We start from the raw sequence: 15034 nt of genomic DNA on the forward strand, positions 1-15034 counted from the left end.
CGCTGAGAAAAGTAACAGAAGTCACACGTTTGCGCAAGCATAATTAAAAAAAACTAATTCTCATCTATATAATCACAGTCGTACACTTTAATATACGCTGAGTTGAAAATACACATTAAAGAATTAATTATGAGAATTATAATTTGGTGCATCGCTCCTAACCAAAGCGTCTGGGCTTGAGACGCGTTTTGACATTGATTACTCATCAGCGACAGCAGCAGGCGTTTACAGACACTGCACTGACGCGTCGCTTTCCTGCGCGCTTCATAGGAAAGGAAAACAAAAGTTCCCGATGACGGGGCGTACATCCATTAACTATGTCTAAGAAAGTAGATTACTGTCAGTGTATTAAAATGATTATTTATGATGGCGGCGAGAAACTCTGAAGTTAAAGAGAGGGAAACATGGAAGCGACACATTATCAGACAGCTGAAATATCGCAACAGCACCCAGGCGAGCGTCTTCCAGGATCTTATAGAGTCATGTAAGCTTTATTAATGCTGCTTTGTGTGATTTCAGGCCATCCAGTGCAATTTCCTGTAACTTATGTCATGCAAAATAAGAAAAAAAACTGTTGTTTTGGATGCAGTAGCATTTCAGAAATCTACCTATTGCTGTATTGTTGATTAAATCATTTAATTGTAAATATATATGTTTAAGCACTTAAAGATACAATATAATACAGTTAAATATTCTAAAATATTTTTTGGTTTATTAATATCATATTCAGTGTTGGGTAAGTCTAAAAAGTAATTAATTACTAGTTACTAATTACATATTCAACAGTGTATTTAGATTACTGTACAAATCACTCTCCAAAAAGTACTTATTAATAATGACTTTCTAAATCCCATATCAACCTCAACAAGTTAATGATACATAGACATGAAACTCTTCTTTTAATTCTTTCAAGTAAATTATTCTGGTCACACTTTAGAGTCCAATTCTCACTATTAACTATGACTTCTGCCTCAATATACTACCATTTATTAATATTTAGCAAAGTAGTTGTTAAGTTTAAGAATTGGATTAAGGATTTAGAATAAGGTCTATTAATATGTGCTTTTATAATAATAAACAGCCAATATAATATTATATATATTATATGACATATAATACAAATATAAATTTGTATTATATGTTATATTCGTGTATTCGTAACGTAGGAATTAAATTTTGATTTAATTTATATAGTATTATAATGCAAAGTATGCTCCACTTTTATTAATTATTATGGAGAACAGAAGATAAAAATGTAACTAATTTAACTGAAGGTCTAATTTGCATACCCTCAGTATAATCAAGACTGCTATAAACTAAATTCAGAGTTGTCAAGTTCTCACTTGTTCTGTGAATCTTGACACTCAAGTGCAAAAAGAAAATCTCATTAACAAGCACTCCTGGAGTGAATGCAATCATCGGCTGGCCTCTTTTAAAACAAATCATGCTTGTTCAGAAATAGTTTGTCATCTTGTTCTTCTTATAGATCACAGTCTGCTGGAGAAGTCCAAGCAAAGAGCCCTCATAACCAAAGGCATTCTGGGGTCAGGGTCAAGGTAAACAAGTCATAATATGCCTTAATGCTACACTATAAAAAGTGAAAACGTGCAGAGCATACTATTTTGACATTACAGTATTAAATTAAGACATTACTGTAATACTGTAATGTAAGACATTACATTACAGTATAGTAATAGCATATATTCTTATCTGTTTTTTCATATTCAAACATGTTTTTTCATATTCAACCATATTCAACCAGCAGACACTTTTCCTGCTTTTAATTTCAAAATACAGTTTTTTGTCCCTTGCAGGCGCTCACTATCTGAAGATTCGCTGACATCTCTAAAAACAACCACCGGTGAGGTAGGAAATGATGGGATATGTGGGAAAAACAGAATCAGCCTCTCTCGTGAGAAAGCAGTTAGATGATTGGATTTCTGTCAAACGTTTATAAACCAAACTGAATTGTATAGCACAAGTTGTGACCTGTTTAGCAGACTGTCAGTCACCAAATCTACGAGCATGTTAAAGTTCCACAGAACCGATGGCTTCCTATCTGTAAAAATACCCTGAAAATGTTCTGTTCATTGACTGCTTTTCTTAGGAAATGATCAGAGTGGTCTGAGCATTAGGTGTAATAACCAGTTGTTACACCTAATCTTTCATTAAAGCTTCCTTAAGAGCTGTTGGAAAGTTTTTTTTGTGAAAGTATGTGATAAAACCTGCTGCATATCTGTGCTTTATCAACACACAAGACCTCTCCCTCATATCGAACTATTTTAGCTAATAAAAACTCCTGTAAAATATATGTTAACATTATAAACAAATGGGCATTTGCTCTGTCTGAATTAGTTTTTACTATTATTATTGAGAGTTTTTTCTCTTGCAGCTTGCATACCAAGTGGTGGAACTGCAGCAGAGAATCCAGATAAAGGAAGTGACACTGGATGAACAGCATACCAAGTAAACCTCTTTATTCTTTTATGACATAAAAACAGGAAACATCCCTTTTACAGTGGCCGTATTATGTTCATTTAGAAATTCACAATTACAGTTTTTGGGGTCTGCTAGAATACATTTAATATCATTTGAAAAAACATTATTCTTCTCATACTGTACATTGCTCTCTGCCTGAAACATGTGACATGGTGTAACACGGTGAAGTAGCTAAGCCATGAAAAGAATGACTTAGCAGGACTACAAACAAGGTGTTTCGGGCACTTGTTTTCTGTTGGATGTACTCTCTTTGGCAGGGACTTTGTGCTTTTCGTAATAGCAGCGAAAAAAAAAAAAAAAGCAGAATGGATACTAATTTAAAGAGCTAATTTGCCTAAAAATTTAAATTATGTATCATTGGCACTTTCCACAAATAAGGGTATGCTTTGGTGACTAGGTTTAGAGGCACATAAATGATTAGATATGTTTGATAAATTATCTGTCATAACATCAAATGCTACACCCAAATGTGTGACATTGTTATAATTTTGACATATTCTTTATTACATTACAAATTAAAAAAAAAAATTACATTACATTACACATTTTTTTTTTTTTTTTTAAATTGCATGATTGCTGCTTTATTAAAAATTCATGACATGCAAGTAACATTATTTGGACTCTTTCTACAGCATAGAAGGAATAAGACATATATAAGACATATATATATATATATATATATATATATATATATATATATATATATATATATATATATATATATATACATACACTATATTGCCAAAAGTATTGGCACCCCCTTCTAATGAACATGTTTGAGTACTTTAGTAATTTCTCTGAGTACAAATCTTAATGTTAAAGCATATAATGATATTCTAGGGAGTTGAGTGCTTCTAATTTTAATGCAGCAGTTTGGACAGGACCCTTTTCTATTCTAACATGACAGTGCCTCTGTGTATAAGACACGGTTCAAAAGCACATGATTGATTGAGTCAGTGTGGAAGAACTTGACTGGTCTGCAGAAAGCCAAGTCCTGATCCCAGCTGAACACCTCTGGTGTGAATACTCCTCTTAATACTATTTTGGATCCTATATGTGGAAAGTGGCATTTATTTACACACAAGCTGTTGTCTCAATATTATAAATGAATAATGGTCACAAAGCTAACATATGGCTAAAGGTAAAAGATACTTCTCTCATTGTATAGATTGTATACATTCTACCATATCTCTTTCCATTCTTTAGATGAAAAATAAATCATACAGAATTTCCATTAACTATTCCTTTTTATAGCTGTAGACGTTTTAGCTTGGTCTGGATGTGCATTGTGGAATGCATAAAGTTGCAAAATAATTGCCTGAATATCCCAAATTTTGGACCATTTTGTGATAGATCTCGCATGTATAATGATTTTTTGTTTTGTTTTTTAATTAGGCTATATGAGGTCCAAAACCATCTCAGTGTTTTGGCGTCAGAGCACAGCGTGCTTCAGGAACGTGTGGCAGAGGTACAGACTAGAAACCGACTCCTGAAACAAGAATATGATTCTCTGCTGGAGCAGCACCAGAACATGGAGAGGACGTACCGACAAGAGAAACTCCGCAGCTCAGAGATCCTGGAGAACATGATCCGTCCAAAACAGCAGGCTGCTGTCCGCATGAACCATCGAAATGAGAAGAGAGTGAGGTCAGAGGCATGATGGGAGGTGAAATGTGTGATTGTTGCGCCATTAGAATAACCAAATCAAATCCCCCCAAAAAATGCACTCTCAACAATAATCTCCCGTCTTCTAATTCATGTCATCGGTTGTGCATTGATTCAGCAGAATGGGTTTAAAGAAAAGTGAAATGAAAAATCTGTCATTTATTCAACCTAGTGCTGTTCCAAACCTGACTTTCTTTCTTCTGTAGAATACAGTTTTTTTTTTTTGGTCCATACAATGAAAGCCAGTGTGGTCCATTGCTATTTTGAACCCTATTGACTTTCACTGTATGGGCAACAATGTTCTTTAAAATATCTGCTATTGTTTTGTTAATTAAACAGGTTTGGAGTAACATAAGGGCGAGTAAATTATGACATAATTTTAATATTTTGGTGAACTTTCCCTTTAAATATGTTGCAATATGGTAGCTAAAAGTATTACATTCTTATTAGTGTCCAAATATTTTGTAACATCTGTCAACAAGGAATAAAGGACACAGAGGCCACGTCAAACAACATTATTTGTTAAAATTCAGTGGCTTTGAAGATGGTTAATGTAGTTAATGAATTAGTGTTGTGTTAAAGAAGGGCCACATTTCAAAGTTCACTGAGTATATTCTCTCTGCTGCTCTGCTATTCTGCTGGCAAATCATTTGTAGGTTCTTTTTTCCTAGATGTTGAAAGCAAATATTGTCCATTCCATAAACACCTCATTCTTCTTGATCACATTTCCTCTTTTGTCTTAGAGCCAGAGAGGCCAGTCTTCACAAAGAGCTTCAGATGGCTGCCAGTAAGAATGTGAATATTAATGAGTAAGTACCAGCTGTATAAAGTGTGAATATGATTTCATGTCGATCCAAACCCTAAGGGCAGCATATACAATCCTATAAAATCATTAAAGATCACATGTAGATCATTAAAAAAATATAATTAATTGTTTTGCTTTTGCCTGTCAGAGAGTCTGGAAATGTGTCACCTCCCAAACCATCATCCCCTAAAAGTGACTCTTCACAGAGGTTGGAGAGATCCCATGGACCACTTTTCAGGTAACAGTAGGGGCTTTCATGTATAATACAGTAATTATTGTGGGTAAAATATATAAGCAATATTTTGGGTGTATCTTGAGCTTTACCTATACTGCCGTGCAAAGGCAAAAGACCGTAACTTCGATTTTTGTCGAAAATGAGGAATTGATATTTTTGGGACATTCAAGACATCCTTTATCATGTACATAAATATCTTGAGTCAATTGTTTTTCAGAGAAAATAATGGGTCGTCTCAACCGTAACTTCAAAAAGACCCGGAGAAACCAAGGCAGAACAACGTATAACACCAGTAACGGCTCTTTCGCTTTGTTTAGCCGCGCGTCAAAATGAAGTTACGGTGCCGGTTTGGAGTTATACGGTGTTCTGCCTTTTTTTAGTCTCCATTAAAGTCTGCTGCATTTTAATTACAGTGTAGACAAATTAATTAGATCGCGATCTACCAAACAGCTCCATATAACAATCGTGAATAACCTTTAAAGATTATTTTTTCCCTCTTTGTAATGCAGATTATTCACCAGGCTGTCACTTATAGTTGGATGCGTGTGTATTTGAATGCTGTAGCATGTAGCATGATCCATCATAAAATCAGTAGCCTAACAGTTCGCAATTAAATCCATATCCTACCTTTTCTTGTAACCCGATAAAATCAATCCATAGCGCTGAATGTCGTTAGATATGTTTAATCCAGACGCATTTCTGAGCAGCCACAAGTCGTTTTTTTAGGTTAGGCTAGGCCTATTTAATTCAAGTCAATGTAAGCAATTATGATATGTCTAGAATTATTTTACATTACTGAGCATAGCAAATAAATTGGTTGCAAAACGGTATCCACTCACTTGTTTAACTTTTAGTCTGCTTGTTACGGTCAAAAAAATTATAATAAATAAAATTTATACAGTCACATTTCTATATGCAGTAGCCAATTTGATCAGAAGATTTTATACAGGTGTTACTATAACGATTTTGTAAATCGTGATCAGCAATCAAATTTGATAATATGGAAGTTACTGCCTTTTGCCTTGGTGTGACTTCTCACTTTTTGTAGATAATGCAAAGGCAGAGTATATTAACTTCAAAATAGGGGTAAAAATCAAGTTTGAGCTCACAATTTTTTTATGTAGATAATTTTCATTACTAACATATCTAATTGCCAAATTTCCAGTGTCCTACCTATAATTAATTTGGCTGGACAAGTAAAAAACGTTTTTCTCAGTTTCACACTTTAGCGAGTTATGGTCTTTTGCCTTTGTAGGGCAGTATAGCATTTGAGGCCTGCTGTTGATTGCCCTAGGATATAATTTTGCCTGATTATGGCTAACTATTGGCAAATTTTGAGTAATTTTCACATCAGTTCCATGTAGAATCATTAATAACCTAATGTATTTTTTAAAAGTTATTGTGATCCACACAAGTCTCGACAGTTGTTTTTTCTTCTCAGGTCTGCTTCAGCTACATCTCCCCGCATCATCAGCTCCATCAGAGGACTTTTTGAGTAAGTTTCTCACTGAAAGCTCTTTAAGTGCTGATGAATCACTAGTCTCAGCCTCAGACATGTCATGCCCACGGACCGCTGGCTGAACGTCTACTGCATATGGCACACTTATCTGGAAACACTTCAGGAGTTTTGAAGTCGTCATTGGATTGGTTGAATTATACAGGATTTCCGGGAGACGTGTGTGTCGCGTTTTTTAACGTTCCGCCTTGGAAACAAAAATGCCGTGATGCCAAACCCCCTCAACAAAATAACTAAACGCTGAATTTTCAAAAATATGTGAACTTTTTAAAGTTCGCAGCATAGAATCTTTAAAATACGTCCAAGAGTTTTACACAACGGTCTGTTATTGTGGCGACATTTCCACGCCCCTAAACATGACGTGAAACAAAACGAAACGTGATTTGTTGCTTTACTTGTCAGTCATATGGCCTCCTGGGCGGGCCTTGGCCACCCAAAGCAGCCAAAGTTCCCAGACCTTCAGCCATCAGTCTGAAGGTCTGGCTACGTGAGACTAATGACTCACTCTATAGCATAAGTTGTGATTGTCTGAACTTTTTTAAGGCATTTCACAGGGGAATGTGAAGGGGAACGTTATATTTGATGCTGACGTGTTAGTGTACATAGGTGTTTAAAATGAGAAATATAACTTTTTTTTCTAATGTGCTTGAAAAGTAAACCTGGTGTTAAAATGTAAATCAGATTTGAACAAACCTGGGGTGCGTTTCCCAAATATCCCAAATGTCGTTACCAATAGAGTTCAATGGGAATTACCACCATAGTTAGCTAACGATGCTTTTGGGAAATGCACCCCAGTATAGTCTGAACTTACTTTATAGGCACACACACACAAAGCAATCATGCCATTTGACAGATGATGATTTACAATAAACCAATCGTAAATTTAAAGCATGTTTGTTAAATGTTAATACTGAATAAATAAAATAAAATTGAATTGAATTTTATTTTGAATACATTTTAATTGATACATTTTAAATAATTAATATTGAATGAACAAAAAAATTATTTTGAAGTTACAATTGAATGCATTCTCTGTCGTTCATTTCATTATAGAGTCACAACATCCATTCTAGCTCTGTAGCAGTTGTTTGCGTGGGAAATGTTATTGCTTCTATGTGTCAGTTTCCTGCATGGTTCCTTTCTGGTAAAAACCTGCACCCACAGTACGTAACCGGCAACAGCACTAATTTAATTCCATTCCCGATCTGACCTATTTGATGTAAAGACGCACCTGCATTAACTTTTTAACTATTAACTATTTTAAAGGGCACCTGTTATGCCCATTTTACAAGATGTAATATTGGTCTAGGGTGTCGCCAGAATGTGTCTGTGAAGTTTCAGCTCAAAATACCAAACAAATGTATTAAAACAGCTGGAAAATGTGATTTTTGGGGTGTGTGTAAAAAAGAGCATTTTTAGTGTGTATCACTTTAAATGCAAATTATATTTTGATAATATACGCACACTCTTCAATGTATACCTGGCCGTTGGTCCTCTTAGCAGCATGAAAAATAAAACTTTTATTCAAATTATGAATGGCTCATATACAGAAAGCGAATAAGGAGCGCGCCCTTTATAATCAAGCTGTCATTCACTTCAATTGCAGCGTGATTAGCCACAATGCTCAACGCTGCAAACTGTGTTGCAAATCCATTTTTACAGTCTTCAGGCTACAGAGCATGAAAACAAATAAGCATGGGACCGTTTGAAAGCAGTTACCTATCAGCGGCTATCGAATTGAGTCTAAATAGTCTTGGCAATTGGATCTTCAGTCCACCTGAGCCTACTGATTTCCCGTCCCGGACCCGCGCCAGAAATGATATTAACGTGCAGGACTGTGTGATGTGTTGGTATTACGTTGCTGTATGTGCATCATGTCTAACATCATTAATATATGCTTAATTACTACTAATACATGGCTAATATTCTAGTAAAATGCATGCTAATAATCAACTAGACCCTAAAATGAAGTGAGTGAATGAATGAATGAATGATGCATTTTATATAGCGCTTTACAATCATGTGTGTGTGTGTGTATGTGTGTGTGTGGGGGGGGGGGGGTCTCTCCTCAACCACCACCAGGTGTGCAGCATCCACTTGGATGATGCGACGGCAGCCACGGTACAACGGCACCAGTGCGCTCACCACACACCAGCTACAGGGGGAGAGGAGAGAGAGTCATAGAGCCAATCAAGTGTATGGGGATTATTAGGAGGCCATAATAGACAAAGGCCAGTAGAGAGAATTTGGCCAGGACACCGGGGTTACACCCCTACTCTTTACGAGAAGTGCCATGGGATTTTTAATGACCACAGAGAGTCAGGACCTCGGTTTAACATCTCATCCGAAAGAGAAGTGTTACCATATTACTGATTGTTCTTCTGTTTTGTGTGTCCAGGAGGAAGATGAGAGGTAAATCAGTTTGCAGATCAGAGGAAGACCTCTACATACCATTAGGAGTCTGTCTGGTTGCCAGAGTCCCAACCAAGGCAATTTGTACAATGGTGCGTGTTGCTTTTTTACAGCAACATCAAACAACAAAATCTGCTTCTCACAAGCTTTGTGCTGATGTTCTGTCCAGTTCTGGTCCTGTTGAGCTATGAAGCAAGTAGAAATGTATACTGTATAACCTTCAACCCTGAAAATGATGGGGAAAAGTTGTGTAGATGAACTAGTAAACAGACAGACATGGAGAGGTAGACTATAATATTGATCTTGTTGTTCTTAAATGGGTCTTGTCTTAAAGATATCTTTAAAAGCACATTCCCTGTAGTGGTGGCTGGTGGTCTGTCTGTGGATGATGTGACTGTGGAACAAAGCGTCTGTGTGTCGCTGTGAAGCAGTGTCTTTCTATAGTACACTGCAGCTCTATCATGTGCAGCCACCCGCTTCACACGTCCGTTTTCATTTGAATAGCTGACTGCAGGAACCAGCCGAGATGTGGTATGGAGAGGAGTTGCCACTTCCTTAAATGGAGGTGTCACAATTGAATGATTTGCATTTCCTGTTGATCTTTTGTTGTGGGTGTATCAGAATTGAAATCTTTTGGTTGTTGGGGTATCAGAATTCAAGTACTATTTCTAGTCATTTCGTCGTTTAAAAAAAAAAGAAATTTCTACAAATTGCTGGACTTTTGCCATTAAATAGTTGAAGTGCTTATTAGCTACATGTTATATTTCCATTTGAGTGTAAAGTAATACACTTCTTGTTTGTATTATTTTTACACCTTAAAGCTGCTTCTGCAGTTTCACATTATAGTGTACTGTTTAAAAATAAGATTGGGCACGACAGTTATTATTATTGGTGCCGTGTTAAAAACAGAAGGGAGTTAAGTTCCTCAAAATCAGACACATGGTTATTTGTACAATCTGATACACACATAGAGTCTCATTATATCACAAACAATAAGTATTGTTGCATACCATTGTTGGACCATGGTATTTGGTAATTTCCTGCAATTTCCACTAATAGACATCGGAGTAAAACCAATTCTGACATCTAACATTAGGTGTGAGATGAAGTTCTCAATGTGTCTCTGTCATTACTTGGAGAGCTACCGTCCTGCAGACTTCAGCTCCAACCCTGCAGCAACATCTGTCTGTAATTATCAAGTAGCCCTGAACACCTTGATTAGCTGGTTCAGGTGTGTTTGATTGTCTTCAGGATGGTAGCTCTCCAGGAGCAGGGTTGGAGACCCCTGGTCTAGACCGAAACTGTGAGCAGGGCTACTCAAGGCTTCGCGTTAAAAGCTTGGATTAATTACACTTTTTAAATCTCTTATGCTTATCATTTTTTATTTGACCAAAATACAGTAAAATAATACTGTGAAATATTATAATTTAAAAGTAGTTTATTATTTTAGTATATTTTAAAATGTAATTTATTAAAATATAGTCTGATTTTTTTAATGGTTACTTTTAAATGGCAGTGCATCACAGTTTCCTTTAATCATTAGTAATCAGTAATCATTAAGCAGCATAGCTGTTTTTAACATTGATTATTATCAGAAATGTTTCTTGAGCAGCAAATCAGCATATTAGAATAATTTCTGAAGGATCATGTGACACTGAAGACTGGAGTAATGTTGCTGAGAATTCAGCTTTGCATCAAGGAATAAATTACATTTAAAATATGTTCAAACAGAAAACAGTTATTTTAAATTATAACAGTATATTACTGTTTTAGGCCGTGTTCACACTTGGCGTCTTTTTCGAAGCTGCCGGCGTCTGTTTTACATTATAATCCTATGGAGTAAACCGTGTTTTCAAAAAAGTCCTGAGCGCTTTTTAAAACGCCACCTCCGGCGTCTTTTTCTGCAGCTCAGAGCGTTTTTTCGAGTTGAAAAAATTTCAACTTTTCTGAAAAAAACGCCCTACGTCAAGCGCCTTTTTGAAAGCTGACCAATGACAAGCGAGTAGCGAGATCTGTCGTTTCCATAACAACAAGAAGAAAAATGGAGAAGGCGCCGGTAGATAGACTGCTCGTACTAGTTTCGGAGCACAAGGAGCTGTATGATATGAGCACAAAACTCTATCATAATATTGGTTCCTTCCCGTATAATGTCGTGCACCCACCAACGTCGTTGTGAATCGACATTTTCTTTCCCGTTAACTTCAAAAGCCAACGCAAGAGCCAACTTTTTACTCTTTCTTGACATTTCTGCAGTACACAGCGCTAGGCTACTGTTACAGCTGTTGCTATGACAACAAAAGACGCTGCCAGCTTTGTTTTTCATTAAAAAAACGCTCTTGTCAACTTTTTCTAGTCAAAAAAGACGCCAAGTGTGAACACGGCCTTACTATATCTTTGCAAATAAATGCAGTATTGGTTAGACTTCTTTCAAAAACATTAATAGATAGATTGCTAGGATATTTTGGGTGATTGCTAGGGAATTGGTACGGTGTTGCTAGGGTATTCTGGGTTGTTGCTAGGGTGCTCTAGGTGGTTGTCAGGGTTTGCAAACTGATTAAATGTATTCATGAATGCAATCAGTTTGGATAAAAGTGTCTGACAGATGCACAAATGTAAATGTAAAGTATTAGAAATGAATGTGTGTTTTGTGGTTTCAGGATGCTCATGAGCTGGGAATCAATGCTGTGAGGTTCAGTACCAGTTCAAACCTGCTGGCTACAGGAGGAACGGACAGAGTCATCAAACTGTGGGGCATTGAAGCAGGTACATAACAAAACTGATCTGCAAAAAAATGGCTTCTGTTTAATTGTCAGCCTTAGCCATATAGACAGGGTTCAGATATAGTGAAAAAGCTTACGTCGAGTGAGAGTGAATGCTCTTGCCGTTACATGTGACGGCCTCTGACCACCAGCAGATGTCAGCACTCTAATATCTAAAACATCCCTTAATCAGGGGACAGTTAATTGACTTTTTCTGATAAATTATTCAAAATGATGTGAGGTCTGTGAGGTGGGAAATAGTGGGGAATCATTTTTTTATTTATATTTTAGACAAGAATTACTGTGTGTAGATAAACTATGATCTCATTTGATGTGCCCTGTTATACAGTTAATATAGACACAACAGAAGTGAGTGCATATTCTCAGGCTTGATGTAACATACTGCAGTGTTTTGTCCTCACAGGAACTCTTCAGAACAGAGGGACGTTGGATGGAAGTAATGAGGGGATCACCAGCATTGAGTTCGACCCGACGGTACGAACACACACAAATCATTGTGTTTGAATAAATTACACACAGAAAATGAGCAGTGTAGCGAGACAACATACTAGAATGCTTCTATTATAATCCCTGAATCTGTCACTCTCTGCAGTTTTGCACAGCTTTATATGTGAGCTCTGGAGTTCAGCACTGCTTACAAATTCTCTACTCTTTGTTGGTAATAGTGGAAGCATTGTAGTTTTGTCACTTTGCTTGCTTGTTGTGTACATCGGGTGTAACAGTGCATGCATTTTGCTTCAGTTTCTGTAGCAGTAATTTCTGTGTGCACTGCAACTAAAACACAGATCAGACTTCAAACTCGCTCTTTAGGACCTGCTGTTGTGATTTATTTATGCGCACAACAGACATTTCTGAGATCGTTTCTGCAATGCTTGTACAACTGCTACAAAAAATGTAGGAAAAACTATGATGCAATAAGAGTATACCCAAATTAAATAATGTAAACAACTTTTTCAATAATGTTCTGATGAATTGCAATTTACTCACCGAACTAATTAGTGCTGGCTTAACTGAATTGCGAGGGGTTTTTGAATGCGTTGCAGTTTTTTGCGCTGCTATATCTGTTTAGTGAATTAACCTCCCCTTATTGGTCTTTAGTTCAGGGCTTGTTGATGCCAAGGACCCCCCCCCAAAGTATGCTATGCTGCTGCTGGGATGAGTGTAGACATATTGCTGAAACATGCTTTGAATAGTACATGCTTAGGTATTAGGATACATGCTGCTACAAGGTAAAAACGGAGAACACTGTAGCAGATCTAGACAGGTGGTGCTGGGGAGGAGGAGGGCTAAAGAAAATTCTCATGGTGCGCACTACTGAGCTGTACCAGGTAGGGCTGTAAAAAAAAAAAAGTATTTTCGAATATTCGTCAAATTTAAAATAAAAATCCACATTCGAATGCAAAAGCGTTGCATTCGAATTTTAGGTGTCTGTTTGGCTGCCTTATCAGTGGCGCACAAGATGCGATGACGATGTAGGTGTCGTTGCATTTGAATGCTTTTTTTAGCCTATCCAGTTGAACCCACTGGATGCGGCGCTGCTCATTCAAAATATTGCTGAAAAAGAGAACATCAATGCGGAGAAGATGTTGTTTACGTCTAAACTGAAACCAAGCCATTCACATAGAATGCATATTTATCGCATTTTCTGGAGGGAGGTCTATCACCGTTGCACTCGTGTCTTGCACAAGAGAGCGGCATGTTTAGAAAGCCATGTAAAATTATTTTAAACATTATGCACTTTTTTCAAAGATAGTCATTTTTATTGCTCTGAAGAAACGTGCATCAGTAATATTTTACTCGGTGCACCCTCTTGTGGCCTCAGGAGAGAAGCCAAAAGCTTTTTCCCCCTAACAGAAATTATGCCTTTTAAATTTGAATATTGATAATATTTTAGTACCAAATTTGAATTTAGTTTTTCAGCCAATTTGACAGCCCTAGTACCAGGTTGGAATGGGAATTGCATAGATATGAAAGAGAGATTGTTTGGCTACATTGACTGCTTGGGAAAACTAATCGGCAACTCTAAAGAGAAAACCCCTGCTTTAGATGAGCTGAAGAACATTCCAAATGACTCCACTGAGTTATTGCTAATTAGCACATACCAATGAGCTGAGCTATAAGAGCCCTCGGCTACTGAAGGATCTTTATTAGTAATATAAGGAGACTGTTCCTGTAAGGCTGTTGAGTTGATTATGCTGTGGTTACTGCTCTAATGCATTGTGGGATTTGTCACTGTGCTTTTCCATCAGGGCACTCGGATTTTAGCTGCGTCATATGACAAGTCGGCTCTATTCTGGAGGCTAGAGGACAGCGTTCCCAAGGTAACAGAGCTCACCCACCCAAACCTCCCTGCGCTAGTCTGTCTCTCTGAATTACTCTAGAGCATCATCAGATGAGACAGAGCAGTATGAACCACGTTAAACATGTTTATTGCTGTGCCTGCTAAAATTTCATTGTGTTTTACATGACAGTGAGGGGTGGGAGAGTTTTATGGGGCGGAATCAGCTTGTCGCGTGATTTTTGATGCAAACAGGCCAGATATGGGTCATTCTTACTATGCAGCTATTTATATGGCCCAGCATATTTGTCTTAATATATTGTATAAAATGTTCATCTCACATCTTATCATATTAGGAAATACAATTAAGTGAATATGGGGGCGAATTTGAAAAAAGCTAACAACGTGACACTCTTATAGAAAAGCAAATTATAAATCATCTTTTAAAGTTTTGTATAAGGTACAAAGTTTAAAGGGTTTGGCACAACAGGAATGTCTCATATGTCATATAAAAAGGTGTCTGAAAATGTACTAGCATGACAGAAAGGGTAAAAAGACACAGTTGCTCTCCTTAAAACCAATTCGCCGTGCTGAAAATGAGAGGAGACTACTTTAACAAGGCACAATTGCTCCAAATTCTGTCAAATTGATTGAATATTTGATCTCTACGTGTGTGTGTGTGTGTGTGTGTGTGTGTGTGTGTGTGAGAGAGAGAGAAAGTACATGTTTGAATGTATTTCTTAGAAATTATGTCTGGGTCATATTTTACCCCCATATCTAAATAACACACACACACACAATAGTATTTCTTATACAAAATATAATTACTTTCTTTTTTTAATTT

At 36.8% G+C, this 15034-nt stretch overlaps 1 protein-coding gene across 1 annotated transcript in view; it reads left to right on the forward strand.

Moving 5' to 3' along the window:
- The first annotated feature begins 227 nt into the window (after positions 1-227).
- Positions 228-15034, forward strand: part of LOC306854228 (protein Atg16l2-like) — a 51733-nt gene continuing 36926 nt past the window's right edge. The window contains exons 1-12 of the mRNA XM_079392065.1: positions 228-484; positions 1487-1556; positions 1815-1866; positions 2393-2466; positions 3895-4146; positions 4908-4973; positions 5118-5207; positions 6646-6699; positions 9119-9224; positions 11790-11895; positions 12316-12386; positions 14162-14233. Coding sequence (XP_079248191.1) covers positions 364-484; positions 1487-1556; positions 1815-1866; positions 2393-2466; positions 3895-4146; positions 4908-4973; positions 5118-5207; positions 6646-6699; positions 9119-9224; positions 11790-11895; positions 12316-12386; positions 14162-14233 — 1134 coding nt within the window. The 5' untranslated portion in view covers positions 228-363. The remainder of the gene's footprint in view (positions 485-1486; positions 1557-1814; positions 1867-2392; positions 2467-3894; positions 4147-4907; positions 4974-5117; positions 5208-6645; positions 6700-9118; positions 9225-11789; positions 11896-12315; positions 12387-14161; positions 14234-15034) is intronic.

This window comes from Barbus barbus, assembly GCF_936440315.1.
Source record: "Barbus barbus genome assembly, chromosome: 34".
NCBI classification, from domain to species: Eukaryota; Metazoa; Chordata; class Actinopteri; order Cypriniformes; family Cyprinidae; genus Barbus; species Barbus barbus.